Source organism: Psammomys obesus, unplaced genomic scaffold (genome assembly GCF_907164565.1).
Source record: "Psammomys obesus unplaced genomic scaffold, mPsaObe1.curated_primary_1811, whole genome shotgun sequence".
Taxonomy (NCBI): domain Eukaryota; kingdom Metazoa; phylum Chordata; class Mammalia; order Rodentia; family Muridae; genus Psammomys; species Psammomys obesus.
Genome location: NW_026596143.1, coordinates 13559516 through 13586399, shown reverse-complemented (window position 1 = coordinate 13586399; position 26884 = coordinate 13559516). Strand labels below are relative to the sequence as shown.

Sequence of the window (26884 nt, the reverse complement as noted above, 5' to 3'; positions counted from 1 at the left end):
TGTATGGTGTGTGTGTCTGTGGTGTGTGTATGGCATATGCACAGCATGCATGTGGCAGTCAGAACAGCTTTCAGGGAGAGTCTGTTCTCTCCTTGCTCGTGTAGGTCTCACAGTTGAACTCAGTTCATCAGCCTTAGACGACGAGCTAAGTGGGCAAGCACCTTTACCCACTGAGCTATTTCCCGTCCACTTTTCGCCACTTTGCAGGCATGAACACTTAGACCTGCTGACTTCTGGCTGCTGTCACTCACCCATTAGCCGCCCCTCCACACTAATGGAGAACCCTACACAGACGGGAATGATTTTGCCAACAGAAACTCTAGGCTACATCTCACAGCCATGGAGGAAAATGCTGCCTAAAACCCTACCCTCTTTAAAAGGGTCTTGATCAGGATATGGAGGGCAGGGAGAGGGAAATAAAGAACATGAATAGCATGTGCCCTATGTGTGTGGGTGAGCATGTCACAGTGAAACCGTTATGTGTACATATATGCATACACTGATTTTAAAACTAAACTCCCAGGCCAAGCGAGGTGGTGTATGCCTTTAGTCTCAGTGCTCAGGAAGCAGAGGTAGGAGAGAAAAGTCTCTAAGTGTAAGGCCAGCCTGAGCTACACAGTGAGACCCTGTCTCAAAAGCAAAAATTAATTAGTTAATTTACTGAAGTAAAATAAAATTAAACTTTCATTTTCATCTTGAAGCACAATTTGCCCAATATTCATACCATAAGAAGGACATTTTATTAAGAGATTTATGTGTGTGGCCAGGCATGGTGGTGCACACCTGTAATCCCAGCACTCAGGGAGGCAGGCAGAGCTCTGTGAGTTTGAGGCCAGTGTGAGCTACAAAGTGACTTCAGGACAGCCAGGGCTACACAGAGAAGTCATGTCTCGAACAACCTCCCCCCCCAAAAAAAAGATTTCTATCTGATTTGTACAAGACCTTAACAGACATGTGTATATTTTGCTATCAAAGTGTGTGTGGTAGTCACACAGTCAGTTTTTCCTCCTTGGAATAATAAGTTGTGTAAGGATGAGCTGTTGACATGAGTAGGTCCTTCATGTGAGGCCACAGTGGGTTGTTACTTGCAGAAAGACCAGGCGGAGCAAAGAGTCAAACTGCCCACACCAGAGGCCTCCAGCCGGATTATCAAAATAGCCAGTTAGAAACCTTAACGACTTGGAAAAAGCACACACAGAAACGACAAAGTGTTTCCCGACAGTTCTAGGAGGAAACAGGGCTGTTGATGTGGCTTAGTGAGAAGGTGCTTGGCACCGACCTTCCACCTGAGTGCCCACCCTAGGACCCACGTGGTGGAAGAAGAGAAATGAGTCCCTGGAGGAGTCCTCAGCTCCCTCCACACGTGTGTGGAACGCGCACACCCACATGCATTAAATAAATACAAATGTACTCTTAAACAAGTTAAAGTGTAAGGAGTGTGGGGGGGGAAGACTCAAGCATATGCTGAAAGGTAGAAAGGAAGCTGGGGCACGCTGTGTGACTGAAAGAGTCCAGTCACACTCCTCAAAGGCCCAGTGAGACCGATCAGTAGCCTAAATCATGAGAAACGCAGAACGATCTACTTAGAAAGCTGATGAGGAAGGGCTCGGGTTACATGATGCGCGGAATGATGATGTCATCAACGACTACAAGGTCAAGGTTTGTGAAGGTGCCCCCTCAGGTCTCACCTTTGAAGTAGACCTCATTCCTGCTGACATGTGTCCTCTTCCGCAGGTGGGCTCGGTGGTGGCCGTGGGCTGGATCCGCTCCCGCAAAGCTGTGGACTGGCACCTCTTCCGGAACATATTCGTGGCCTGGTTCGTGACCGTCCCCGTGGCTGGCTTATTCAGTGCTGCTATCATGGCTCTCCTCGTGTATGGAATCCTTCCATACGTGTGATTTTGTTTCCTCCAGTCGGCAAATGGCCATAGGGATAGTCTAGCGTGGGTATGCGCATTCACACGTCCCGACCCTACTCCCTTTGGCACACACACGCCCCTCCCACATACCTTCCAGATGGCGTCGTGCCATACACTGCTTACCCTGGCTGCAGACGCCCGTCCCCCAGAGCTACCCTAACTACTGTCCATAGCAGCATCCATCAGCCTGACGGCGTGAGGGCACACTGTGGTGCGGTTACTCACAGGAGATACACACTGTGTACCTTGCATAGGCAGCATCTGTTGCAAACAGACTCAGAGAGCGCACAGGATTGCCCAGGACGCAATATTCTGTTAACTGTATATAATGGCTTCAGTGCTGGCGAGTGGAGATTTGAAAGTCCTTTTTTAAACACACTGTAATATAAGTGATGCAGTATACTTAATGCAAACCTGGGCAAGTTCTCAGGCCCGCGCGTGATTGCATAATGCTGGGATAGGTGTTCGCACGTGCTTTCTCTGAGTGTGTTCATGAGCTGTGTATGAGTTACTGTGTAATGTACCACAACTGCTTTTTGTAAATACTGAAACTGTAATTTTAATGGTATGCTTCCCTGACACTTTTTTGATTGGAGAATTTTGGATAGTACCAAAGAAATAGGGATAACTTGCCAGTATTCTATCTTCATGTTGTTTGTTTCCCTTCCCACCGGCCACCGCGGTGAAGCTGGTGCTCCACCCAGGCTAGTTGGCAGCTCAGCCCGAGCGTGTGTGGTTGGAAACACCAGCCACCTACCAGCAAGAGCCACACCGCAGCCACACCAGATCCTGGGGTAGGTTCATTCAGTGGCTTTCACGGTCACCAGCGTGGGTAACATACAGCAATGGGGGTGTATATTTAAACACTACATACATATCAAGTCCAGTTCCAGTGTTCCTCCCTGTTCTGTCTGCCCTGTGGCCTGAAAAGCAGAATTCATGTCACAAACATTTTGATGGACTTGGATGCTGCAAAACTCAGGGCTGAGTGGGAGGTATTGGGAAGGACGCTGGGCTTGGGGATCTTTGAGGCCTTTACTATGTAGAACATGCGTGGTTCTCCTGTAGAGCGGTTCTTTTCTGCACAGGAGAGTCAGTATGACTAAAATGTTAAGAGCCTGAAACCATGGAAATGCTGCTAATATTTTTATATTGACATACATTTTCACGGTACTTCATTGTAATTTTTTCATTAATCAACCATATTAAATTTATAATAAAAAAGTACCCCTCAAAAGTTTACTTCTGAAGTCTTTTTCTTTCAGAGTTTCCACAAAAATAAGAACTATACAATTTGACCATTTGTAGTTTTCAAATGCTTTCTGTTGACCTTTCCCCTACATCTTCCTATTCTTCTGTGTCTGTGCAGAACCAACACACAAAACCAGCAAAGGAAAGAATGCTGGCACACCCGTCTCGGACAGTGGTAAGGAGAAGGCCACATCCCTGTGCAGAGCTTACCTGCTTGGAGGCTCATTCTGCAGGCACTCCCTGGGAACCTGCTCTCTTCTCAGGCTGAAGCTGAGTGAAGCCCCACTTGTTCTGCTCGGTGGCAGCAGCGGCACCTAAGTGCGGGAGGGGTGAGAGACGAGAAGCACCAGCCAGGTGTGCCGCTTTCATTGTCCGCTGCCAAACCTGAAGCCCTCTCCTTTTAAAATGGCACCTTGCTTTCTGCCTTTGATGAGGTCTCAGGAAACTCAGTCTTCTCTCAGATTTGTCGGTCAGAAAGCAACAGCCCATGTGGAAGCAAGCACTGTCCAGGCCAGCCAGCCTGTGGTCCTGCCCCAGAAGGGCCATGTCAGCATCCTCACTCAGCCCTAGCAGGCAAACCACAGCCACTGAGTCGAAGTAGGTGAAGAGGAAGGGCAGGGGGGCGGGCCAGAAGCCTCACCCAGGAACTCTGCCCCAGGTCTGTTATCTGGTATCTGCTTTGTATGCCACCCCAGGAGAGGAGAGAAAAGCCCACTCCAACAGACTCCAACCTTCAGCCTTTGTCCAAGGAGAGGTTCCTGTGTGTAATGAGGGACAGTCTGGCCACACATAGTTTGGGGAAGTGCTCTCCCCCTGGAGAAAGTGTTGCCGTGTCCCCAAGCAAAGAAATGCTGAGTCTCCCAGACAAAGGAACTCCTAAGTCCCTGACAACTTTGTGTGTGGTCAAACTTCCCATGCAAAGGAACGCTGCCGGGAGATAAGAAAGCCATACTCAGGGGAAGAGCACCAGGCTCATACTTCTTTTTCTTACCTTCCTGAGAGCCCGCACTTGGAAGGATCCAAACCAGGGCTTCTCAAGACTTTGAGTGGCAACTCAAAGGGTCAAACAACCCTTTCACAGGGGTTGCCCAAGACTACGGGAAAACACATTATTTACATTATGATCCATAACAAAGTTACAGTTATGAAGCAGCAACAAAAATAACTTTATGGTCGGGGTCACCACAACATGAGGATCCGTATTAAAGAGCTGCAGCATTAGGAAGGCTGAGAACCACTGCTCTCAACACATTTATATTCATTCTCAACAGGTACTTTTTTTTTTTTTTCTAGGCAGGGTTTCTCAGTATAGCTTTGACTATCCTGGAACTCACTCTGTAGACCAGGCTGACCTCAAACTCACAAAAACACACCTGCCTCTACCTCCCAAGTGCCGGGATTAAAGGTGTGCACTGCCTCCACCACCTGGCTCAACAGGTAATTTTTTTTTTAAGATTTATTGTTTATATACCATACTGCCTGCACATGTGGCTGCAGGCCAGAAGAGGGCACCAGATCTCATTATAGATGGTTGTGAGCCACCGTGTGGTTGCTGGGAATTGAACTCAGGACCTTTAGAACAGCCAGTGCTCTTAACCTCTGAGCCACCTCTCCAGCCCGCAACAGGTCATTTTTAAGTAAGTCCTGCCCATCTCCTCTTCTTAACCTACAGAGTTCTCTGGCAACAGAAGACATAGTAAAATCCATCCCAGAAGCTGGGTGTGTGACTGCATACTGCACACTTGAAGCCAGCACTCAGGAAGCCAAGGCAGGCAGAGCTCTGTAGGTTGGGCCAGCACGAGGCCAGATGAGGGAACCACCACAACTGCCCTTCCTTAGGATTTAAAAAAGCGTGTGAAATATGGATGTGTCAGTGCTGTTAAGGGAAACCACTTGCTCCAGGTCAAAAGAAGAGAACTGAGTTCTACTTCAGATCTGCCCCTATTAGACCATCACACACCGTTGCCACCTCCTGCAAGAGTTGATCAAGTTGAGCCAGTCAGTCACCTGTCCAAGAGGACACCCTCAGGAAAGCTGACTTTCTGTAAGATTTCGGGGGGGGGGGGGGGTTGAAGGAAAATGGCCCCTATAGATGCATGGGAATGGCACTATTGAAAGGTATGGCCTTGTTGGAGTGGGTAGGCTTTGAGGTTTCAAAAGCTCATACTTGGCCCAGTGTCACTCTCTAGCTGCTCTTCCAGAGGTCCCAAGTTCAATTCCCAGCAACCACATAGTGGGGCACAACCATCTATAATGGGATCTGAGGCCCTCTTCTGGCGTGTAGGCACACATGCAGAACACTGTGTACATAATAAATAAATAAATAAATCGTAAACAAAAATTTAGCAAGAGCCAGGCAAGGTTAGCCTGGTCTATAACAGCAACCCCCAGGACGGTTAGCACTGCAGAGACCTTGTTTTGTTTTGTTTTGAAGTAGCCTGCTGTGACAGTGGCATGGTAGCACACGGGAGGCAGAGGGAGGCCAGCCAGGTCTACACAGACACCCCAAGCCAACCAAAGGTACACAGTGAGACTCTGTTTCAAAAAAATAAAAATAATTTAAACTCAGAAAGGTCAAGGTCTGCACAGAAGACCTGGGAATAAGGCTCTCCACATGTTTAAGAACATGGAAAGAAGTACAAGAAGAAAAGGAAGGTTCTTTAAGTCTCTTCAAAGGAAGCACTTGAGAGTAAGTCAGTGGTTCTCAACCTGTGAGGCATGGGGTCAAACAACCCTTTCACAGAAGTTACATATCAGATATCCTGAATATCTGATATTTACATTATGATTCATAACAGCAAAATTATAGTTCTGAAGTAGCAATGAGAATGATTTACGGTTGGGGGTCATTACCGCATGAGGCACTGTGTATAAGCCACAGCCTTGGGAAGGTGGAGAAGCACTAACGCTCTAAGTAATGTGTTTCCGACACAATCCAGAGGACCAAGAGTTCTTGTTGGGGACTAAACCTGCTTAAACAGCAAAAGGAGTTTTGTCTAATAGGATGGAGAATTTGTCTTTCCCTATTTTCCATGTCTTAACCAAACCCTAAACTCAGAAATTTCTAAGTACACAGAGTAGGAGAAGGGGTGAGGTCCAAGAAAATGGGTCAAATGAAGGCAGAGCTGGGACTAGGAAAGGTTATCTCTGTTGCACCACAGCGGCACCTAGCGGTGTCAAGTTTAATTGTAATTACAACATCTCTTGCAATCACTTTGCAAAATGCTAATTCTGTCACAGTTCAGAGTTGCACACAATAACAGGAATTGTGTCTTTGATGATCACAAGGGACTACAGTTGCTTTCAGAAACCCTCTTTACCAAGAAGCCAAACCAAATAAAGGCTGGTTTTGGTTTCCCTTTACCCTACCATCCAGGACTGTCAAGTGCAGAGTCATCAATGACTTGGCCACTGAAGGTTTCAGAAAAACAAGGGCCTTTGGGGACCAAGAAGCTTCAGAAAGAAAAATGCAAGGCTATTCTCATCCGAGCAGGAGCTCTGGGGAAAAGCTAACCAGTGGCTGGGTGAGATCAGCCAAGTTCACAAGGGCAGAAATCTGGCTCACATTCCGAGCACTATGTAGATGTGGAAGGCAAGGATTCAGTTTGGGAAACAGTAGCTCTAGGTGCACCAGGGCAGGAGAGACTGTTCTACCTGGGGTGACTCTCCTGGCTCTTCTTTCTGGACTACAGGACTCCAAGATGGTCAGTTATCACCGTAAGGTTTAAATGGGTCACGACACATTAAGTGGCCGGCAAGGCAGCAAGCGGTACACGAGCCTGTGTGCATCCTGTCTAAAACGTTGATGAAGCCACAACTCGATAAAGTCCCCGAATAAAGGCTGAATCTAAACTTCCCACAGCCGTATCTGGATTACCTTATGAATACATAAAATGTGGCTCCCTGGCTCTGCAGGTCAGTAATTTAAAGGAAACAACATAAAGGAAAATTACAAATACGTAGAGACTGCCTTCTTGACTAACTGAGATGAACACAACCAACTTCGACAGATAAAAGATCTAAGAAATAACCAGGGGTCCAGCTCATTAGCTCTTCCTGCAAGGCTGAATGCTGTTTCAGCCCTGTCATTTCCCTTACACTCTGATCTACACTAGTCGGAAGAATTACCTTGCGAAGTAACCTGAAGACGCACTGGGACAATCTCACTCCACCCACACATCCCATCCACTCGCGCCACGCATGCTGCACGTGGACTCTCTGATACAGGATTAGCTACTGGCATCAGCTGTTCAGAGTGTGCTGTCTTTACTATTTCTCTCTTACAATGGTGGCTCAATTCACAAAGATAATATTCAAGAAAATAAAATTTTGTATGATTGCTATTGTAGGTATTTTCTAGGCTTAGTGGTCTGTTACTACCTTATTAGCCAAAACTTGGATAAAGACTGTTGTCTGGCAGCTTTAGGAGACTTTGTGAGTGGTAAATACTATCTTACATTGGAGTTTTTCAAAGAACAAATATGCCTAGTTATTTTAAGACAACCCAATTAGAACAGCAAGAAATATAATGGATTCTTTAGAATATAAATGACCAGTAAATGTGAAAACAGCCCTTCTCACTGGTCTCTGGGGAAGCATAAATCAAAAGAAGATACAAGCTTTCACCTACTAAACAGTTAAACATTTGAAAGTATGGCAACAGTGTTAATATGTATGTGAGGGAATGGACAAGCATCAGATAGAAATATAAATTGATACCAAACATATGAAGGGCAAATTTGTGCTACCTATCAAATACCTGTGCCCTGCAACGCATGTCACTCCTAGAAATCTTATAGAATATGCTGTTCAACTCAACAGCCACTGCTACCTGTGGCTGTTGATTAAAATTTAAATTTAATTAAACAAATTAAATTTCAAATTCAGTTGCTTAGGTGTCCTTATACTAAAGATGCCATATATAGCTACTATAGACATCAAACACACATGGGGGTGGGGTTTGAGTAAGAATGGCCCTCATAGGCTCATGTTTGAAAAAGTGGTCCCCAGCTTCTCAGACTGTGTGGGGAGGATTAGGAGGGGTCAGTGGGGGTGGGCTTTGAGAGTTCAAATTGCCAGTATGTCTCTCTGCTTCCTACTTGCGAGATGTGCTCTCAGCTGCCACCATGCCTTTGCTCAAACACCATCCTGACCCTTTAAAACATAAGCTTTCTTTTATGAGTTGCCTTCCTCAGTGTTTTGCCACAGCAATAGAAAAGAAATTACAACAGTAAATAAAATTTTGAAGTTAATTTTTAAAAAGAAAAAATCATCATAAAAAATCAAGTGCACTCAGAAGGAGAGAAGTCTTTAAGTTTGTATGAATGGAGCTGTGAGAGCTCCAGGAGGCCAACAGCTGCAGGAATATACAGCAAACTGCTTGCAGTACTCAAGGAGGAAGGTGGTGAAGCATGGGGGTTTCTACTTTCAATCTAACTGAAAGCTGTCTACAGCTGCTGTAACTGGCACATATTACTTCCATATTAAAAGAAAGGGGTTCTGCTCACAGAAAGAGGATGTCCATAAGCCCTACGAGTATTACGTCTGCCTATATCTTTTCTACACTGTAACTTCTTCTTCAGTTGTATTATTACACCTGGTACTCAAAAAAACAAAAAACAAAACAAAAAAAAAAAAAAACCCCCCCCCCAAGGCCTGGAAGAGTCAGAACTACACCCCCCCCCGGCAGTCTTCCCTTCCCTACCTCTCCTCTCTCCACACTGTGCCCTCAGCAGCTTCAAGACACTTTGACATGATACAACAGGAAGCTAGTTCCTCAACAGCTGTCCTTCTCCACTGCAGAACAAAAAACTACCACCTCATCCTTCAGGGGCAGAGTGAGAACTGGAGTTGGAGTGAGCGGTGAAAGCACGCATGTTTTAGACACACAACTTTAGACGTGATCAAGCGCTACTAATAAATCAGATGAACAATTATGCTCCAAATGTGATGGGTTTATTTTACTCTGATGCAAAACCAAAGATTTCACTACAGCAGAGACTGCTACAACAAAAGGTCGTGGAAAAGTGGAGTGGGACATGCAGGACACGATGTACAAACCGGGAGTCAGATCACTTCCTTCAACAGGACACTATGTTGTTGCTGAGGAACACATTTAAATTAACTCTGCAGAACTCAACTGAAATGTGGCACAAACATGAAAATTTCCAGGCATGCCTTCAAGGACCTCCCATAGGATGGATTTGTAATCTCTAGACTTCAGTGTAGGAAGGATTACAATTCTTTGGAAGAATATAAAGTTCACACTTTTGAAATTTCACAGAATTTTAAGGCCAAAACATAGTGGGTTTATTTCTCTTCATTTCCAGGGACAAATGATGCGCTACTCAAATCACATTAAGCTTCCAGTTCAAATCCCAATCCCACCTTGTGACCTCCTGCATTGAAGTTCTTTCCATCTATTAAAGCTGACAGAGTCAATTTGACTCCTAGAGAGAAAAAAACAAAAACAAACAAACAAACAAAAAAACATAATTACTTGTGGCCAGTATCACACCAAGACCTAAGTTTGCTAGAAATAACAGATCTAAGTCAATGGCACTGAGTCCAGGTAGGCATAGGCTGTACTGCACAGACACAGCTGTCTGGTCTGCTGTGTGTGAGGATGAGGAACTACTTGGAGTTCCACATTAAGAAAACTGAGGGACAAGCCAAATGTAACCCACAGGGACTATTTAAGCGGGTCCACAGACTGACTATTCTCACTGTCTTTCTGTCCTGACCACCCACTAATTCTTTTTACATACCTGCTCGGAGGGTCTGTGTATAACCGAGTCCAATTAAACTGGCATTGTTTACTTTGGCCTAAGATTAAGAGATGAAAATAGAAGCAGTTAGAAAAGAACTCTACAACATGTCAGCACAATGCAACTACTTCCTGCACAATGTCTCTAAAGCACACTGAGGGTAATCTACAATTGCTAAAAATGGAAAAAAAAAAAAGCCAACTCTTTTAAGAAGTCAACAGGACTGGTAGGAATTGTGGGTAATGAGATGTATTCTTTAAAGTTCTTCAATAGATTTTCAAGCACACTGAATTACCAAGCATCCCTAGGTACTGAATTTCTTTGTTGTTATTTTGAGACACTCATTACACAGCCAGGACTATCCTAGAAGCCAATATATAGAAGAGGCTGACTCTGAAATCAGAGGTCTGCTAGCCTCCCAAGGCCTGGGATTAAAGGTGTGCAGCAGCACCACACCCGGCCTGTACTGAATTCTTTGAAATACCAGTTTACAACCTGACAGTGATTCAACATGTACTCAGGTGTCATAAAACCATATCTGGATTCACATTTTAACACAGCTGCTTACTGTGACCCTCACCTAGTTTCTGGGTTGACTGCAAAATGGATGAGGATATCAATTTTCACCACACAGAACAGTTATGAGAATTACACGGGATAAGATCTGTAAAGCCTTACACATAAGAGCTCAATTTCTGTTAGTATTAATGAAAATAAGTAACAGTAGTAAGAATAGTAATCTACTCCCATGAATTTAAAAGTAAAGAATATAACAAGGCCAAGATCAGCAATAGCCAACAGGGGAGAAATTAGGACGAGAACCCACATTCTTGCCTTAGACATAACAACCTTTCCACTAAATGAGTGGTCATGAAGCTAATAAAGAACATGCAAATTATCAGGGGACTACAGCACTCATTTACAGCTGGGATGCACATTCTTACAGACAGAGAAGTTCTACAATCCAGCTTATATTTAGCAGCGATGCCAAAGCGAGTGTTGTTGCTGCCAGCTGTCCATGCCAGGTTTATTGATGTCTCAACCTTCTCATTAACTTTCTGGTAGATAGAGCCTCCAAACTCAGTACCGTCATTCCTGTTTTCACGGTGGAAAAAATAAAGTTTGAATTATTTACTGTTAAGACAGGGAAAAATTCTTCAGCTATCTGAACACAGATTCTATTATGCATATTTCTAGTACAAATGATTATCAAACAAGAAATTAAACCAACCTATGAAATATCTAAAAGCATGATTAAAGCAGCACCTGATTCATTTACTTGACTCTTATACACAATATAGATTTCTGAAGACACAAATCAACTATGCTCAAAGACAGACACCTCAGGTAAAGGTAATCAATCTATAGGTATGTTTCAGAGAATTTAGAAAGTATAACCTAAAAGTCTCTTTTTCATAGGATCTAGGCCCTCTCTTTGAGGAGGTAAAAATATAGGAATAAAGACAACACTAGCTTTTACTTACTATACAGCCAGAGCGAGAAAACACTTTCGATAAAATCCTCAGGAGACACTGTTCCAGACACAAACCATGGCTCTTTGAAGTATACCATGGTTTTCCAACAACAGCGTTTTAAGACCATTGTCGGTCTCCTAGTAAAGTGTTGTAGTACCACTGTCTATATCAGATTGCCTAGTGAAGAGCAATACCTCTGAAACTCACAGCTCATTCCTGCCTATCATCCCAGCAACTGGAAGGTACAGGCAAGAGGACGAGAAGTTTAAGAACAGCCCAGGCTACATAGTAATTCCGAGGTCAGCCTGATCTATATGAGATCTTAAAACACCAAAAACTAAACATAAGTAAAAGTTGAGGCTGTTTCAGCCAACACTGAAATCCAGGATTACTTTGAAATCCCCACTGTAGTAAGAATTCTGGAATTTTGGTTTCTTTAAAAACACAAAAAATATTATAAGACTATGTTTTCATTTTAATCCCAGATGTGGGGATATGGAACTGCTTCAGATTGTCCACAGCAGCTGACTGATTTGCCTCATGCTCTAGCAGAGGAGTGGTTGGCCCGCTACAGATGGTTTCTATGGCTGTGTGACCTTTGGAATTCTGGAAACTTTACAGAAGGTATATAAATGCTAAAACCCTGATTGGGGGGGGGGGGGAGTTGCTGGTTGTTCAGGAGAGTTGGTTGCAGTTTGTTAGAAACAAGAGGAAAGAAATTATAGACTCAGAGATCTCTACCTCTTTCTCTCTGTCTGACCTCTACCCTTCTTTCTCTCCTATCTAGTAATGGGGTAAAACAGGGAGCATACGGTTGGGAAAAAGCGGAACCCCCACACTCAGTAAAGCCAGATACATCCTGTTATCTCTAAAAGCAATAGAAGCAGTAACTAGGTTCTGACCGAGACACATGAAAATCTCCACGCAGAATCACCAGACAAGTTCCAGGACACGCAAACAATTTGGTGATTATTCTTAGTGTTCCACACATCTGCTTCCAGATACAGTCAAAATAAGCAGAAAGTAACAGTACTGTGGGTTTTCTCTACTCAGTGGTTCTTTTACAGATGCTAAAATATCCCAAAGTCTGGCGTCAAAGGTGACACCAGTAACAAACAGCAGCATAGCCTAATATACTCAGTATGTGAACTTCCAGAATGCACTGCTGACTATGAAAATATACAGCAAAGCTGGGTGGTAGTGGCACACACCTTTGATCCCAACACTCTGGGAGGCAGAAGCAGGCAGAGCTCTGTGAGTTCGAGGCCAGCCTGGTCTACAAAGCCAGTCCAGGACTGCCAAGGCTACACAGAGAAACCCTGTCTCAAACAAAACAAAAATGTTATAGATAGATAAGATAGATAGACAGACAGACAGCAGGACTGGTATCCAGCAGTTACCAGCACTTTCAACTGTTTACCATCCTATCAACAGCCTTTCCCGGGAATTGTACGAGCACTGCAATCGGAATAGATTGTGACACTCACACATGGGTATGCAGCTGGAAGTCTGCAGCCTTGTAGCCAAGGGCAAAGTTGTTCTGGGACAGTTTGGACTTGGCCGTGTCAAAGCTCATCTGATATCCGGCCAGCCAGCCTTCAAAGGCCAGCACAGCCCAGCCATAGATGGTAGGGCCAGAGAAATCTATGTCCACGCTACTGCCCAGGCTGAAGCAATCCCGTTTATAGGACGCCTTTAACTTCCCGCTCTTCTTTCTGTAAAACAAATGGTACAATGAAATGATGTGAGTCTACTCTCTCCACTAATGTACAAAGACCCTCTCCAAAGGGAAAATGGCTACAGACAACTCAGCTCTCTACAAATACAACTGTTAGGATTAAACTCTATGTTAATGGTTAATGTTATGGGGGCACATGCCTTTAATCCTGGCACTGGGGAGATAGAGGCAGGTGGATGGATCTCTGTGAGTTCCAGGAGAGCCAGGGCTACACAGAAAAACTCTGTTCAAAACACAAACAAACAAACAAAACAAAAAAAAGAAATGCATGTCATTTGATATAAAGTATTTTACTATAAATTTCATAAAGACATAAATCAACAGATACACTTGATAAATTATTTTGATGTTCTGTTGCACAGTAGTTATTACACATAAAGTATTATACATTCCAAAACCTGCAAGTTTTAAATTTGCTTCAACTCAAAAAAATAAAAGTTTAAGACAAATACACTTACCCTATTTGATTACAATGTATACAGACATTCAAATACTACATATTACCCCACAGATATATACAATTTTGTCAAAAAATGCAAAATCTTTGATATGTCAGTACCAATTAATAATCTGAAGATATGTATGTGTATATATATTATACACACATACACATATATACACATGAGAAATAAACTATCTTCAAATATTTTCAAGTGCTACAAAAGTACATCAAAACAAAGTAACCTATTAGTAGGAATACACATTTTCCTGTTTGTTTTAGCTGGCCTGGAACCCGAGATCAGTCTGCCTGTCTCCAGAATGCTGGGACTAGAGGCATACACCAACACATCTGGATGAAATATACTTTTAATAGCAATGCTGAATATTCAGAATTAGTTCTGCAGACAAGTCTTGGAGAACACTTGTTCTAAACATAACTAAAGCATGTGCCAGGAAGGACAGACCCAGGGTTACACCGAGAGGACTTGCCAGGCCCAGAAAGTGTGATGGCAGCACCACCACCCTGGCCCCTTACAATCAGTAGATCACAGTCTTGCCACACCCACCAGTCTTTAGAATAGATATAAACTATGGTCTCAGATCCTTCACTTCCTAAGCTAGAGAGATATGCCTCTGTTTAATTTTATGTTGCCTTGAGGATCTCTTCCTTTAAACACACACACACATTCTAGCATTGCTAAAACAACCTCCAAGTTTCTCCCTGTCCCTACAGAAAAAAATGGGTTTGGATAATTACCCTGTGTTTGGTACAAATATGGTATCAAGAGTCAGTTTCAACCCGTCAGCCAACTGTAAAACAAAAAATTTTCAATTAACAATTTTCAATTCTTTAACTCAAAAAGCCAGTTCTAAAGCTTCCTCACACTTCCTTTTTAATAACAAAGTCATTAAAGAAAGCCAGACAGTAAGTTATATAATAAATTACCTCCCCCATCTTTTCTTTATTTCTAAGACAAGGTCTCTCTATGTAGCCTGGTTGTCCTGGAACTCCCATTATAGACCAGGCTGGCCTTGAACTCAGATCCACTTGCCTCCCACACAGCACATCCTACCCCCAGAGCTGGGATTACAGGCGCACACCAGCATTCCTCCTCTTCTGGCTGTTACTTCCCATATATTTTCATCTCCTTAATTGCCGTCCCCTCAAACATAGCCCCTAACCATGGCTCTCTCATCAAAATATAAATTAAACTGGTTATGGTGGCATGACCCTATAATCCAAACTACTCAAAAAGCTGAGGCACACAATCTTAAGCTCAAAAAGTTTGCAGCCAGCCTAAATGACATCTCAAAAATTTAAAAACATTAAAATGTACAGGCCAATCCTAATACATTAAATAACATAAATTACTGTGGAAAAACAATTATTCCACAGTAATAAAATAATCTTGTTCTCTTGAAATGACTAAAGATAACCTGACCCACCAACGTCTTTAGCTGTACCTCTTTGTATGTGCTAATACACACAGATGTACCTTGAAAACTCATGGTGGCACACCCTTGAAATTCCTGGACTTGGAAGGTATAGGCAGGAAAATTGGGAGTTAAAGGTCAACCTCAGCTACAAGCAAAGTTTAGAGCCAGCTGGGACTACAAGTTTGGATCCATTCTCCAAAAGAAAAATATAGTGCCCTGTACACAGTATGTGTCCGACAAAAAAAAAAAAAAAAAAAAAGCTGATTATTTTTCTCCCTGAAAACATTAAAAAATGTAGGCACATTTCTGTGTAGCTAATTTTGCAAAGATTCCAAAAGTAAACTAAATTACCGAAGAGTCTGTTCTACTCAGGAGAGGATCAACTGTGCAGCACAATTAACTAATCAAAACAAAGATGCAATGTCGTGTTCTAGAAATGTTAAAGACACACCGAGAAAATAAATAAAAAGGCTACACAAAGGAAATATGGTAGAAGACATTTTAGAATCCCACTCAGATTATATCTGGAGTTTATTCGATTTTTTGAAGATTTGTTTTTATTATTTTAATCATGTGTATTTGTATGTGCTTGTGTGTTGTGTAGGTGCTCATGGAGTGCAGAGGTATTAGATGCACTGGAGCTGAACTTCCCCGTGGTTGTGAGCCGGCTGACAGGAGGCGCTGACTTGGACCTCTGCAAGAGCAGTATGTGCTCTTAACAGCGCAGCGTCTCTCCAGCCCCAGTTATGCTCACTACTTGGTGTGACTCACTAACCTACAATAACTTCTAGTGCTTTTTCTTACCTTATTCTCCCACGAGATCTCTGTCCCAAGAGTATTGTCTGTATTCCATTTTTGGGTGAAGGTGAGCCCATAGTTACAGATCTTGTATTTGGTCTCTAGGTTGCCTGATGCTTTCCCTGTGTCAGTATAAGCATGACCTGAAGTAGAAAATTCCTGGTGAACAAGAAAAATTATTTTTAAATGATCTCACCAAACGGAAATCATTCATCAGAAAACAGTGTTCAATGCATCATAAACCAATACAACTTACTTTTTAAATAACCCTATGCTTCAACATACCTCCTGCTTTCTGTCTGTCTCTAACCAGGTTGAGAACTGTCCATGACTCCTCCCTTCTTATTGGCATTTATTATTCCAAATATTCTCTTTTTTATTGGGCACACTAAATTCTTAACTTTAAAAGAAAATGATCTCTGCTAGAAATAAATGCCTTTATTAAAAAGGCAAAAATACTGAATACTGAAGAATTTCACTTTCATGGCCTATTAATTCTCTATAATACTTGTCAGACAATACTTGTCAGATAATACTTGTCAGGTGATTAAAACCTATAAATACTACCTCCCACACTTTCTACTTAGTTTAGTACTTTGTGACTTGGGGTAAGGAAAATGTGCGGGTGGTAGTGTGGGGTGGAGCTGGGGATGAGGAGGGGGTGGGGTGTGCTGGGAATGGAACCCAAGGCCCTGTCCACAGCTGTCACTGAACTATATACTCAGCCTATTGCTGTATTTATTTTTATGTATATGTATGAGTGACTACTTGTCTGTATGGGCACTGTGTGCATAAATGGTGCCCTAAGACCACACAGGGATGGGATCCACTGGAGCTAGAGTTACAGACAGTTGTGAACTGCACGAGGGTGCTGGAAACGAAAGCTGGGTCCTCTGCGAGTACAGCAAGTACTTTTAACTCCAGCCCCAACTGCTGTTTTTTTAAAGATGTATTTTTATGGGCTTGTGAAGTAGCTTAATAGTAAAGTGTTTGCCTAGTGTGCTCAAGGCTCTGGGTTCCATCCCAGTACTACAAAAGAAAAAAACATTGTGATAAAATACATTTACGTGTGATCATTTTCACGCTTATGTTAGACATAGTGTTAAAGTACATTTACAGTGTTGTAAAATATGAATGCTTCAGCCACGAAGCTGTTTGTAAAACTTTTACCATAAACATTTTCAAGCAAAATCAGAATTAATCAGAATTATCTACCCATTTTGACAATAAAACAAAACTTAAAAGGCCCTCTTTCCTTCTCCATCTGGCTTACCCTCTAAAGTACAATCACCATGACTGTCATTATGTGTATCTTCCTGTAGTGTCCTTTCCATCACATGACAATAAACAGTTAGGAAAAGACCTTCTTCTAGGGGAAGCAAACAGTCACTACCTGTCACTGACAATCTCTGACTGTCAAGAAACTTTCTGCCTGACCCTGCTCTCAGGAGCATTTCTGAAATCTGGCCAGCAGCAATGAATAGTTACCTTCTGAAGTAGTTCTGTTTCACTCTTTGCAACATGAAACCTCTCTTTAGCCATAACTCAAGTTCTAGACAGATGACACCACTAGACTGGAAAGCTACGATCTGTTTATTAACACTACAAAGAAAGCTTCCAAAATGAAAATCATGCTGTCCACTTAGGGCAAGGCCTTAAGAAAAATAATATAACATAAGCCATGTGTAACAGCTCAGGTTAATTCCTTAATGTGAAAAGTGTTTGCTTTCAATAATAAATCTGAATAGTGTAGTTTTTACATTTACTTTTAAAAAATGACAAAAACAGCGAATGTAAATATTTGAGTTGTTCCATATCTTCTTCCTACCTCTTAGTCTGAAGGTCGATATTATCGAGACTCTAAAGTAGCAGATACAAAATTCAGAAAAAAGGCTACAACTATTGGAAGCTGAAATCCAGATATTGCCTCAATTTGGGTCTAATTTGACAATTAAGTCAAATACAAAAAAGTATAAAATCCACTTACAACATGAAAATGGCATCTTCAGATGCCACTTAATGCTAACAAGCAACACAGAGAAAGGTCACTGTAAAACAGAACCTGAGAACTGTACAACAAAGGATGAAAATTATCCTAAATTAATAGAGACAAAAGCAGCCATAGAGCAAGCACATAAAAAGGCTTTTTTCCTCACCATCTGGATGCACAAAGCCACCACAGCAGCATGGAAGAGAGAGAAAGGTAGAGTTGACTTTTCTAACACAACTGACTGTAACTTCTGAAAATTTTAATATACATACAGTTTTCCTATTTCAACAGAACCATATACAAAACAGCCTTCTTAGTAAGGCAGGTCATACATTTATTCATTTATGATAGAGAAACCCAGAACAAGAGTGATGGGGACAAACCAGAGCTATGCAGAGTACAATGCAAAATATCATACAAATTGCACACACCTTTCATCCTAATTAAACAATTATATTCATAAATAAAACTTGCATGGGTTTGAATAAGTAAGCACCAGCTAAAGACGTAGCCTGCAAAAATAAATCAGAAAATAAGGTGAATTAAAAGTTCACCTGGCTAAGAGTCAAAGTAGAGTTAGCATGTTCAAGGGCCTGGGTACCCAGCACCAAAAAAGAATGAAAAAAAAAAAAAAAAGAATAAAAAAGGAAAAGAAAAAAGAAGAAAAGAAAAAGAAAAGAAATTTAAATTTAACCCACTAGGCATAGTGGCAAAAGCCTACCATCCCAGTTACTTAAAAGGTTGAGGCAGGGGGATTGAAAGTTCAAGGCCTGTCCGGGATACAGGGTATGTTCAAGGCCAGCACTGGCAACTTAGTAAGACCCTGTCTCAAATGAAAATGTAAAAGTAGGGCTGGGGGCTAGGGATGTAATGCACTGGTAGAGTGTTCTCCTTGCATGAAGAGGTCCTAAATGCAATGTCCAGTGCCACAAGAAAAAAGTTAGTCTACTTGCTGAGATTTATTTAACGGCTGATTAATAATGTTTTGAAAAATATGTCAGCATCTTGACTTGCAATAAAAAAGACTGGAAGAAAATCGGTTAAAAAATCATAAAACCAAGCCAGGTGGTGGTGGCACAAACCGTTAACCTCAGCACTCAGGAGGCAGAGGCAGGCAGCTCTCTGTGAGTTCAAGGCTAGCCTGGTCTACAAAGCGAGTTCTGAGACAGCCAGGGCTCCATGGAAAGACCCTGTCTCGAAGAGCAAAAAACAAAAATGAAAACCAAGCTGCTCTTGCAAAGAACTAGGGTTCGACTTCCAGCAACCACAAGGTGATTCAGAGCTGTAACGCCAATACCAAGGGCTCTGGCAGCGTCTTCTGAACTCCTCGGGCACTAGGTACACACATGATGCACAGACATACACGCAGGCAAAATGCCCATACACATAAAATATATTAATTCACTTTCAAAAATATAAAACAATTTTGTATATACACATATAAAAATAAATTTCTATATTTTGCATAAATCAGTAATAAAAAGACAGATTAAAATTTATTTTTGTAAAACAGCATTAAAATTCATATGGACCATTAAAATGGAAGTAGAGGTTTCAGTACTCATACATACTCATGAAAGTATAACAATACACATTCTGTATCATCTAAGAGTGAGATGCCTGATACTCTTACGAAACACAAAGAATCCCACCTATAAATTCAACCTATCTTTCTACTGGCTTCACAGACCCAGAGAGTGAAGGAAGGACAAAGCCACAGGGTGGACAGCAGTATCAAGAACGTACTGTTTTACGCAACAGGAAACAATTATTTTAAAACCAGTTAAGTTAAGATGCTTTACCTATTAAAAATATACTAGGTACTCACCACTCCACTACAAGACTTGGTTCTCAGATCTATTTTGACCATGCCAAACCCTAGAAATATTCAAAAACAAAATATATACAAAATTTAACTTTCACTCCAATTTTTTCAACTTAAAAAAATAATAATAATATTTTATACATCCCATATAGTGTAACCCCAGCACTCAAGGGAGGCAGAGTCTGGCAGATCTCTGTAAGAGAGTCCAGGATAGCCAATGCTACACAGAGAAACCCTGCCTCAAAATACAAAAAAAAAAAAAAAAGGCAGATACATCCCATATGGAAAATACATGGTAGTTACATAAGAATTTGAAAAGAAACTTAATTATAACAAAAGAAGTACAATTCTAAAGGTCCTAAAAATGAATAAACTCATACTTCTAAAAAGTAAAAAAAAAGAAAAAAATGCACTATTCTAAAGACTAAAATTACTCAAAAAAAAAAAATCTATGCTGTTGTGTGGGTATGTGCACACATAATTGTATGTTTGTGTGTGTGTGTGTATGCAAGGTAAAAATATAATGAGCATTTGTAGGAGAAAAAAAAATCAATGTGTACAGCACAGAAAAATTAAAAACAAAGTTTAAAACCTAAAAAATTTTCTACTTGTAATAAAGATAATATATTGCTAAAAATATGAGATTTCCACTTTCATTAAAAATTGGTATATTAGCCAAGCAAAGTAGCACATGCTTGTAATCCCATCACTCAGTAAGGCAGAGATAAGTAGATCTCTATGAGTTTGAGGCCAGCCTGGTTTACAAAGTGAGTCTAGAATAGTCAAGCCATCCTATTTTTTTTTTTTTGTCTTGAAAAAAAAAAATAGGATAAAAAAATGGTATATTAAAAAGCATTATATGGGCTGGGAATGGTAGCACACACCCTAATCCCTGCACTCAGAGGCAAGTGGATCTCTGTGCATTTGAAGCCAGCACAGTCTACATGGCAAGTTCCAGACCAGCCAGGGCTACATAGTAAGACCCTGTCTCAAGTAAAAACAAAAAAAGATTTTACAGAGAGAGGTAAGCAGCTTAATCATAACCAGAACTGGTAAAATGAAGCATAAATATTATAGGTGGGCTCTACGCCATGTTACAGATATTAGACGTTTGTGCATGTGTACATGTATGACAACTCTCTCAGTGCTTGTGAAGGAGGCTAAGGAATGAAAGACGAGAGGCTACTAACAGCCCGTAATACTTGTGATGCAGATTAATGCTCACTTGCCCTTATTTTACTAACAAAAAGAGTATCTTACACACTTTACCAACTATTCCCCAGCCTACAAAGCAAAAATTTTAAGGAACATGCAACTAAATCCTCAGAGTTTATCACTAACTCTGACCCAACATAAAATTTACCATTGTATACTTACCATACCCTTTGTTAAAGACATCCTTGGCAGCCTTTCCTAGGTCGCAGTAAGTTGGTGTGTTACACATATCTTAAAAATAAATACAAAAGAGCAACCATTTAGTGTGTTTACTCCTAACTCTTCCACTCTTTCATCCGGAAAAGACTTTTTCTTCCTTTGTATCACTGAAGCGAATTCCCTAATGTAATCAAAATTCAAAGTTGGAATTCTGCTCCTAAAACTAGAAAATAAGAGTTTTCTAGTAAGACAAGAGTCTCAAAGGCTTTGTTAAACAAAGTTTTGTTTGTGTGTGTGTGTGTGTGTGTGTGTGTGTGTGTGTGTGTGGTAAGTGTGCATTTGTACAGGCACACACGCATGTGTCTTATTCCTCAGGGGCCAGTCACCATTATTTTGAGGCAGGGTTTTTCACTGAGCTAGCTAAGGAGCCCAAGGTCCTTCTGTTCCCACCTCCTCGAGGCTGGGATTACAGGTACACACCGTGCCTGACCTTTTCAAATGGGTTTGTGACCAAACTCAGATCCTCAGGGTTGTGTGCTTTACCAACTGAGCTATTCACCAGGCCACAATGGGAACATTTTAAGGAACTGTAAAAAAAAAAAGCAATTAAATGCTCAGGGTTGAGATGTGAGGGTGGTTCAATCTTAATACCACATCTCACAGGGAAAAAAAAAGTATACTGGTGCATGCCTGTAATCTCAGCCCAGCTGCGCAAGCAGAATAGTAACAAGTTCAAGGTCAGTCTAGGCAGCTTAGAGAAACCCTGTCTCAAAAAGGGGGTGGGGAGAAATGTTTAAAACCTTTCTGGCTTTAATATTTTGCTACTCTTGAAATTCAGTCCCTGAAATAAGACCTGATTGTTCAGGCCTGCAATCCTAGCTACACAGGAGGCTAAAGCAGGATGATCACAGGTGTAAGCTCATCCTGGACCACAGAGTAAGTTCAAGGCTGGCCTGGGAAACTTAAGTGAGACTGACTCAAAGACATGAATAAAAAATTACAAAGAACCGGGAATATCAGCAGTAGTAGAACTTTTGCCTAGCACACAGAGGCCCCCAGGTTCAATCCCCACACTACAGCCACAGCAAAGAAGCTTCACTGGGACTAGAGAGATAGCTCAACTGTTAAGAGCACTAGCTGCTCTTCCAAAGATTAGGGGTTCAAGTCACAGCATCTACATGGCATCTCATATCATCTTTAACTCCAGTTCCTGGGAGTATGATGCCCTTTTCTGGTCTCTACAGACACTGCACACGTGGAGTACAAGACATGCATGCAGGCAAAATAACCATACATATAAAATTATAAAAATTTTTTAAGTAAAAATAAATGTTAACTACTTTGAAGCTGGATGTGGTGGTGCATGCCTTCACTCTCAGCACTCAGGAAGCAGAGGGCAGTGAGTTTGAGACCGGCCTTGTCTACACAGACAGTTCCAAAATAAAAATTAAACAAGCTTAACGAGACTGAACCAGGTATCTCAACAGACTAGAGCAGGAGGACTTCAAATCCAAGGCTAGTCTGGGCTACAAGATCCTAGCTCAAAAAATCCAACAAACAAAAACACCTACTAAGGCTGGAGTGGTGGCTCAGCAGTTAGGAGCGTTGTCAGGCAGCCCATAACCACCTGTGGAGTACCTCTAGAGTATCTGACACCCTCTCCTGCCTCTGCAAGCACCTGCACACAGCTGACAAACACACAACATAATAAACAAAAATATGTTTAAAACCTATAAATGAAATGTGGTCTTCCAGAATATGGTCTTTCCCAAAGCTTTTCTTAAAATGCTATAATATTACTACTAAACAGAAAGAGAATAAAATTCATCTGTGTAAGTGTGAACTTTGAAATTAAAACCTAAACCCTGCCAGTAAGACCCTCATATTGAATTCTCAGTGAAAACATCCTCCCTAGACCTCTGTACTGCAGATTCCTTCAGCACTTTCTGCCTTCCTGTTAAAGACTCAAAAGCGAAGCCCAATCAATCACAGAACTACCTCAAATGATTCTATTAGCGGGATTTTAAGAGACCAGAAAATTCCAAAGCACCAGTCAGTTTCCAGCATTCTCACCTGGGGGCCACACACAGCCAAGGAGAGCTATGAATGTGACCCACTACCTACAAAAAAGGTAAAGTTATGAAAACACGAGATTTGGGGCTGGTGAGGTGGAATTAAGGCACTAACTGCCAAGACTCATGAACTGAGTTCTGTCCCTGAAACCCACATGGTGGAGAGAACCAATTCCCACAAGTTGTTCTCTCACCTTCACAAACAGGCAATGGCATGCACACAGCTGCCATACACATAAACACACTAATTCTCTAAGTTGAGGCTGGTAAGATGGCTCAATAAATGAAGGTACTTGCCACCAAATCTAACTACCTGATTCTGGTACCAGAACACACTTGGTGGATAAAACCATCTTCCCCAAGTCATCCTCTGACCATCACACATGGGCAGAAGCAAAAGCATGAACATGTACAAACACACACTCATGAAACATAAATAGATAATAAATAAATAAATAAATAAATAAATAAATAAATAAATAGATAAATAAATAAATAATAAATAAAACATAGGCTAGGCATGGTGACCTGTGACTTCAATCCCAACACTCAGAAGGCAGAGGTAGACACAATCCTGAAGTCTGAAATAAGTCAGGATGTTACTAGGTGAGAATGTGTATTGAAAAAACAGAACAAAGCTTTTCATTTGTTTGTAACTTGACTGCATGGTTCTTGAGCATGACCTTTATAAATAACAAAGTTTTGAACATGAATTTTGTAGATAAAGTTGAGTCACAAAATCAACAGGCTGAACACATCTGCAAGTTACAATCACTATACCTGAACTCTGAACACTTTGTAAATCATTTAAATAAATAGTCTGTATTTATATTCAGTCAAACTCTTAATCTAAATTTCTGCTAGGCTTTTGCCTATAAATAAAAAGGGTCTTAGTTTATAGCCCAGGCTGGCCTCAAATTTACTGTGCAGGCAAAGCTGGCCCCTCAATGTATGACATTCCTGCCTCAGCTTCTGGAGAGCTAGGAGTATGGTCCTTTACCACCATATTCAGCATGACTCATTTCCTAATGGGAATTCATTTAAAAAATTTGTACCTGTCAAATACACACACTATGATATAAAGAGGAAAGAGCATCAAACTTTGGGCAGAGTGCAGGGAATCTTATGAAAGAAGGGGGATATAGAAAGATCTGGAGGGGACAGGAGCTCCACAAGGAGAGCAACAGAACCAAAATATCTGGGCACAGGGGTCTTTTCTGAGACTGATACTCCAACCAAGGACCATTCATGGCGATAACCTAGAACTCCTGCACAGATGTAGCACGTGACAGCTCAGTCTCTAAGTGAGTTCCCTAGTAAGGAGAACTGTGTGTCTCTGATATGAACTCAGTGTCTGGCTCTTTGATCACCTCCCCCGGTGAGGGGAGCAGCTTTACCAAGCCTCAGACGAAGACAACACAGCCAGTCCTAATGAAACCTGATAGGCTAGGGTCAGAGGCAAGGGGAGGAGGACCTCCCCTATCAGTGGACTTGGGGAGGGGCATGGGAGGAGATGAGGGAGAGAGGGTGGGCTTGGGAAAGGATGAGGGAGGGACTACAGCTGGGATACAAAGTGAATAAACTGTAATTAATAAAAAATAAATAAATAAATTTTAAAATTAAAAAAAAGAGGAAAGAGCATACCGAAAAATCATATATATGCTCAGGGCAGAAGAGATGGCTCAATGGGCAAAGTGTCTGTCACACAAGCATGAGGAATTGAGTATGAATCCCCAGGACCCACAAAGTACTGGAGTAGGAACAGAGGAGAGAAAGGAGAAGCCTGGAAGCTCACTGGTCAGATGAGCTCTCAGTTCAGTGAGAAGATTCTTTCTCAAATAATAAAATAAAGAGCAACTGTGGAAGATACCCAACATCAAAGACTGGATTCCACATGCACACATATATGCTCACAAACATGTACCACATACACCACATAGACAAGTCCATACACACCCAAAAATTATAGAGGAAATGGGGTGGCATAAGGGTAAAAAGCACTTGAGTTCTCTCAGAGGCATCAAACAAAAGGAAAAGTTAAGAGTCAAGGCAAATGGGTGGTACTGATGTTCTACATCCATTATAATAAAATTCTGCTCTCCGTTACAGGGCTTAGAGTTCACTAATAGGGTGATTTCACAATTCCGGTAGTAATGTAGTAATGTAGTTTTTTGGTTTTTTGTCATTATTCTAGGAGGGAGGTATAGAAATATGGGTCTTACATATTCAGACAGAAGTGTTTAAAGTTTTAGGTTTTCACACCAATCAGGGAGAAATGACGCTAAAATGGTGCTAACTACAAGCTTTTAGCGGTTTGATTTACTGTTTCGCCGAATGAACACTTTGCAAAAGCCAAGTGGCTAACTGAAGTCGCTTATGGCAAAACTGTCCTTTATTCAGGCCCATGGTTCTGATGGGAAATGCACAGTGCTGGTATGATCAAGCAAAAATCGAGAAAACACAAGACTCCATGTTACTCCAGAGTAAAACTACAACCTCACAATTCTATTAGCGTGTCAAAATAGAAATGCACCATGCCCCGAGGCTGCATTACACCCAGAGAGGAAAACAAAAGGCACTAACTGGATAACAGAGCTTCTCTTTTGTTCCTTGTTTCTGCTTTTTAAGATGCACAAAGAGCATCCTCACTTGGGCCGTCAGGAGGGCAAGACGCGCGCGACAAGACACTGGACCCGGCAGAGGGGGAGGTGTGGGGGCGGGGTGGGGTGTAGGTTTGGGGTTCCAGAACTCGTCCTCGCTAGAAACCGCCCTCTTTCCAGCCTGGCCCCCGGCAGAACGCCGGTGCGCACGCCGGGCACGGCGGAAGGTCGTGGCCCAGGGCGACGACTCCCGCCCTCCCGCGGCCAGCAAGGACCGGGCAGCGGGGTCGCCTCGCCTGGCCCCAGGCCGGCGCCCATCAGGTCCTCCTCCGCGGCCTCGGCTAGTCAGGCCGCCGGCCCTCCGCCCACCCGGCCCGGGGCAGCAGCCGCCTCACCTACAACCCGAGGGTGGGCCCGTCCCGCTCCACCAAGGCAACGCTGAAGGTCTTCTTGAACCAACGCCGTCTGCGCCTGCGCGACCTCGCTCCCCGCCGCGCCTGCGCGCCGGTCGCACCAGAGCGCGAGGGCGCGCGCTGCCGCGCCTCGGAGCCGGCGCGCAGCGGTCCGCCAACTGTCCGGCTCAGCGTGCGCGTGCGCAGGCGGCCCCGGCCGGCGGGTGACCGGCAGGGGTTAAGGAAGTGCGCGGACGGCCTTGAGAACCTTAGCGCTGCCCGGAGGCGCGGGTTCTCGCGAGAACGAGCCGAAGCCGTGACTCCTGTTGCCTGGAAGGGGCGCGGGCAGCGCGCCAGCCGGGGAGCGGAGGGGTCTCTGCGGACGTGTGCTGCAAGCGGCAATGTCGCTCCCACACCCTGCTGTCCTCTGGTGGATGACTTGCAGATCTTTATGGGAGCGTCATCCCAGGTCAGCTGTAAATTTTAAAGCGTGGTGTCTTCTCAGTTGTAAGGATGAGAAAAAACATAGGACCCCAGGGAATAGGCGACCTTGGCGTGGGGTCGATTCTAGAGCAATGCACGTTAATTCAAAGAGAGGGGATGGGGCAAAGAGCTCTTCTTAGAAGAGAAGGACCCAGATCAACGTAGGGGAAATTATGCAAGTAGAAAACCACCACTTGAGAGCCACCAAGGTGCCCTAACACTAAGGTAACCTATCCACTAAGGTATCCTAACAACGGATACCGTAGAAAATGGTTAAGGATATTTCTCTGGTTTCCAAGAGTCACTCCACGGATTACTTACT

General features: G+C 42.6%; 2 protein-coding genes across 7 annotated transcripts in view; one reads left to right on the top strand and one right to left on the bottom strand.

Moving 5' to 3' along the window:
* The window catches only part of Slc20a2 (solute carrier family 20 member 2), an 89051-nt gene extending 85890 nt beyond the window's left edge, over positions 1 to 3161 (top strand). For all 3 annotated transcript variants that reach the window (XM_055593311.1, XM_055593312.1, XM_055593313.1), the window contains one exon: positions 1735 to 3161. In XM_055593311.1, the coding sequence (XP_055449286.1) occupies positions 1735 to 1899 (165 nt within the window). In that variant the 3' untranslated portion in view covers positions 1900 to 3161. The remainder of the gene's footprint in view (positions 1 to 1734) is intronic.
* A 5948-nt stretch (positions 3162 to 9109) lies between these two features.
* On the bottom strand, positions 9110 to 26240 carry Vdac3 (voltage dependent anion channel 3). Of its 4 annotated transcripts, none has more exons than XM_055593474.1 (9): positions 26083 to 26240; positions 21019 to 21087; positions 19645 to 19694; positions 15833 to 15985; positions 14349 to 14401; positions 12900 to 13127; positions 10882 to 11032; positions 9938 to 9995; positions 9110 to 9619 (listed from the first exon to the last, which is right to left on the bottom strand). In XM_055593474.1, exons 2-9 carry the CDS (start codon positions 21083 to 21085, stop codon positions 9528 to 9530), a joined length of 852 nt encoding a protein of 283 aa, XP_055449449.1. In that variant the 5' UTR covers positions 21086 to 21087; positions 26083 to 26240; the 3' UTR covers positions 9110 to 9527. The 4 variants fall into 4 exon arrangements, with proteins under 4 accessions (XP_055449449.1, XP_055449450.1, XP_055449451.1 ...); XM_055593475.1 differs by having other exon boundaries at positions 21024 to 21087; positions 26083 to 26198; XM_055593477.1 differs by having other exon boundaries at positions 9541 to 9619; positions 9934 to 9995; positions 26083 to 26204.
* Positions 26241 to 26884: the final 644 nt, after the last annotated feature.

Excerpts from the sequence above, each read along its gene's own strand:
- Vdac3 (XM_055593474.1), bottom strand. The coding sequence starts at position 21,085 with ATGTGTAACACACCAACTTACTGCGACCTAGGAAAGGCTGCCAAGGAT. Across the intron at positions 19,695-21,018 it reads TGTCTTTAACAAAGGGTATG|GGTTTGGCATGGTCAAAATA; the intron begins GTAAGTATACAA and ends GAATATTTCTAG. Across the intron at positions 9,620-9,937 it reads TACACAGACCCTCCGAGCAG|GAGTCAAATTGACTCTGTCA; the intron begins GTATGTAAAAAG and ends TTTTCTCTCTAG.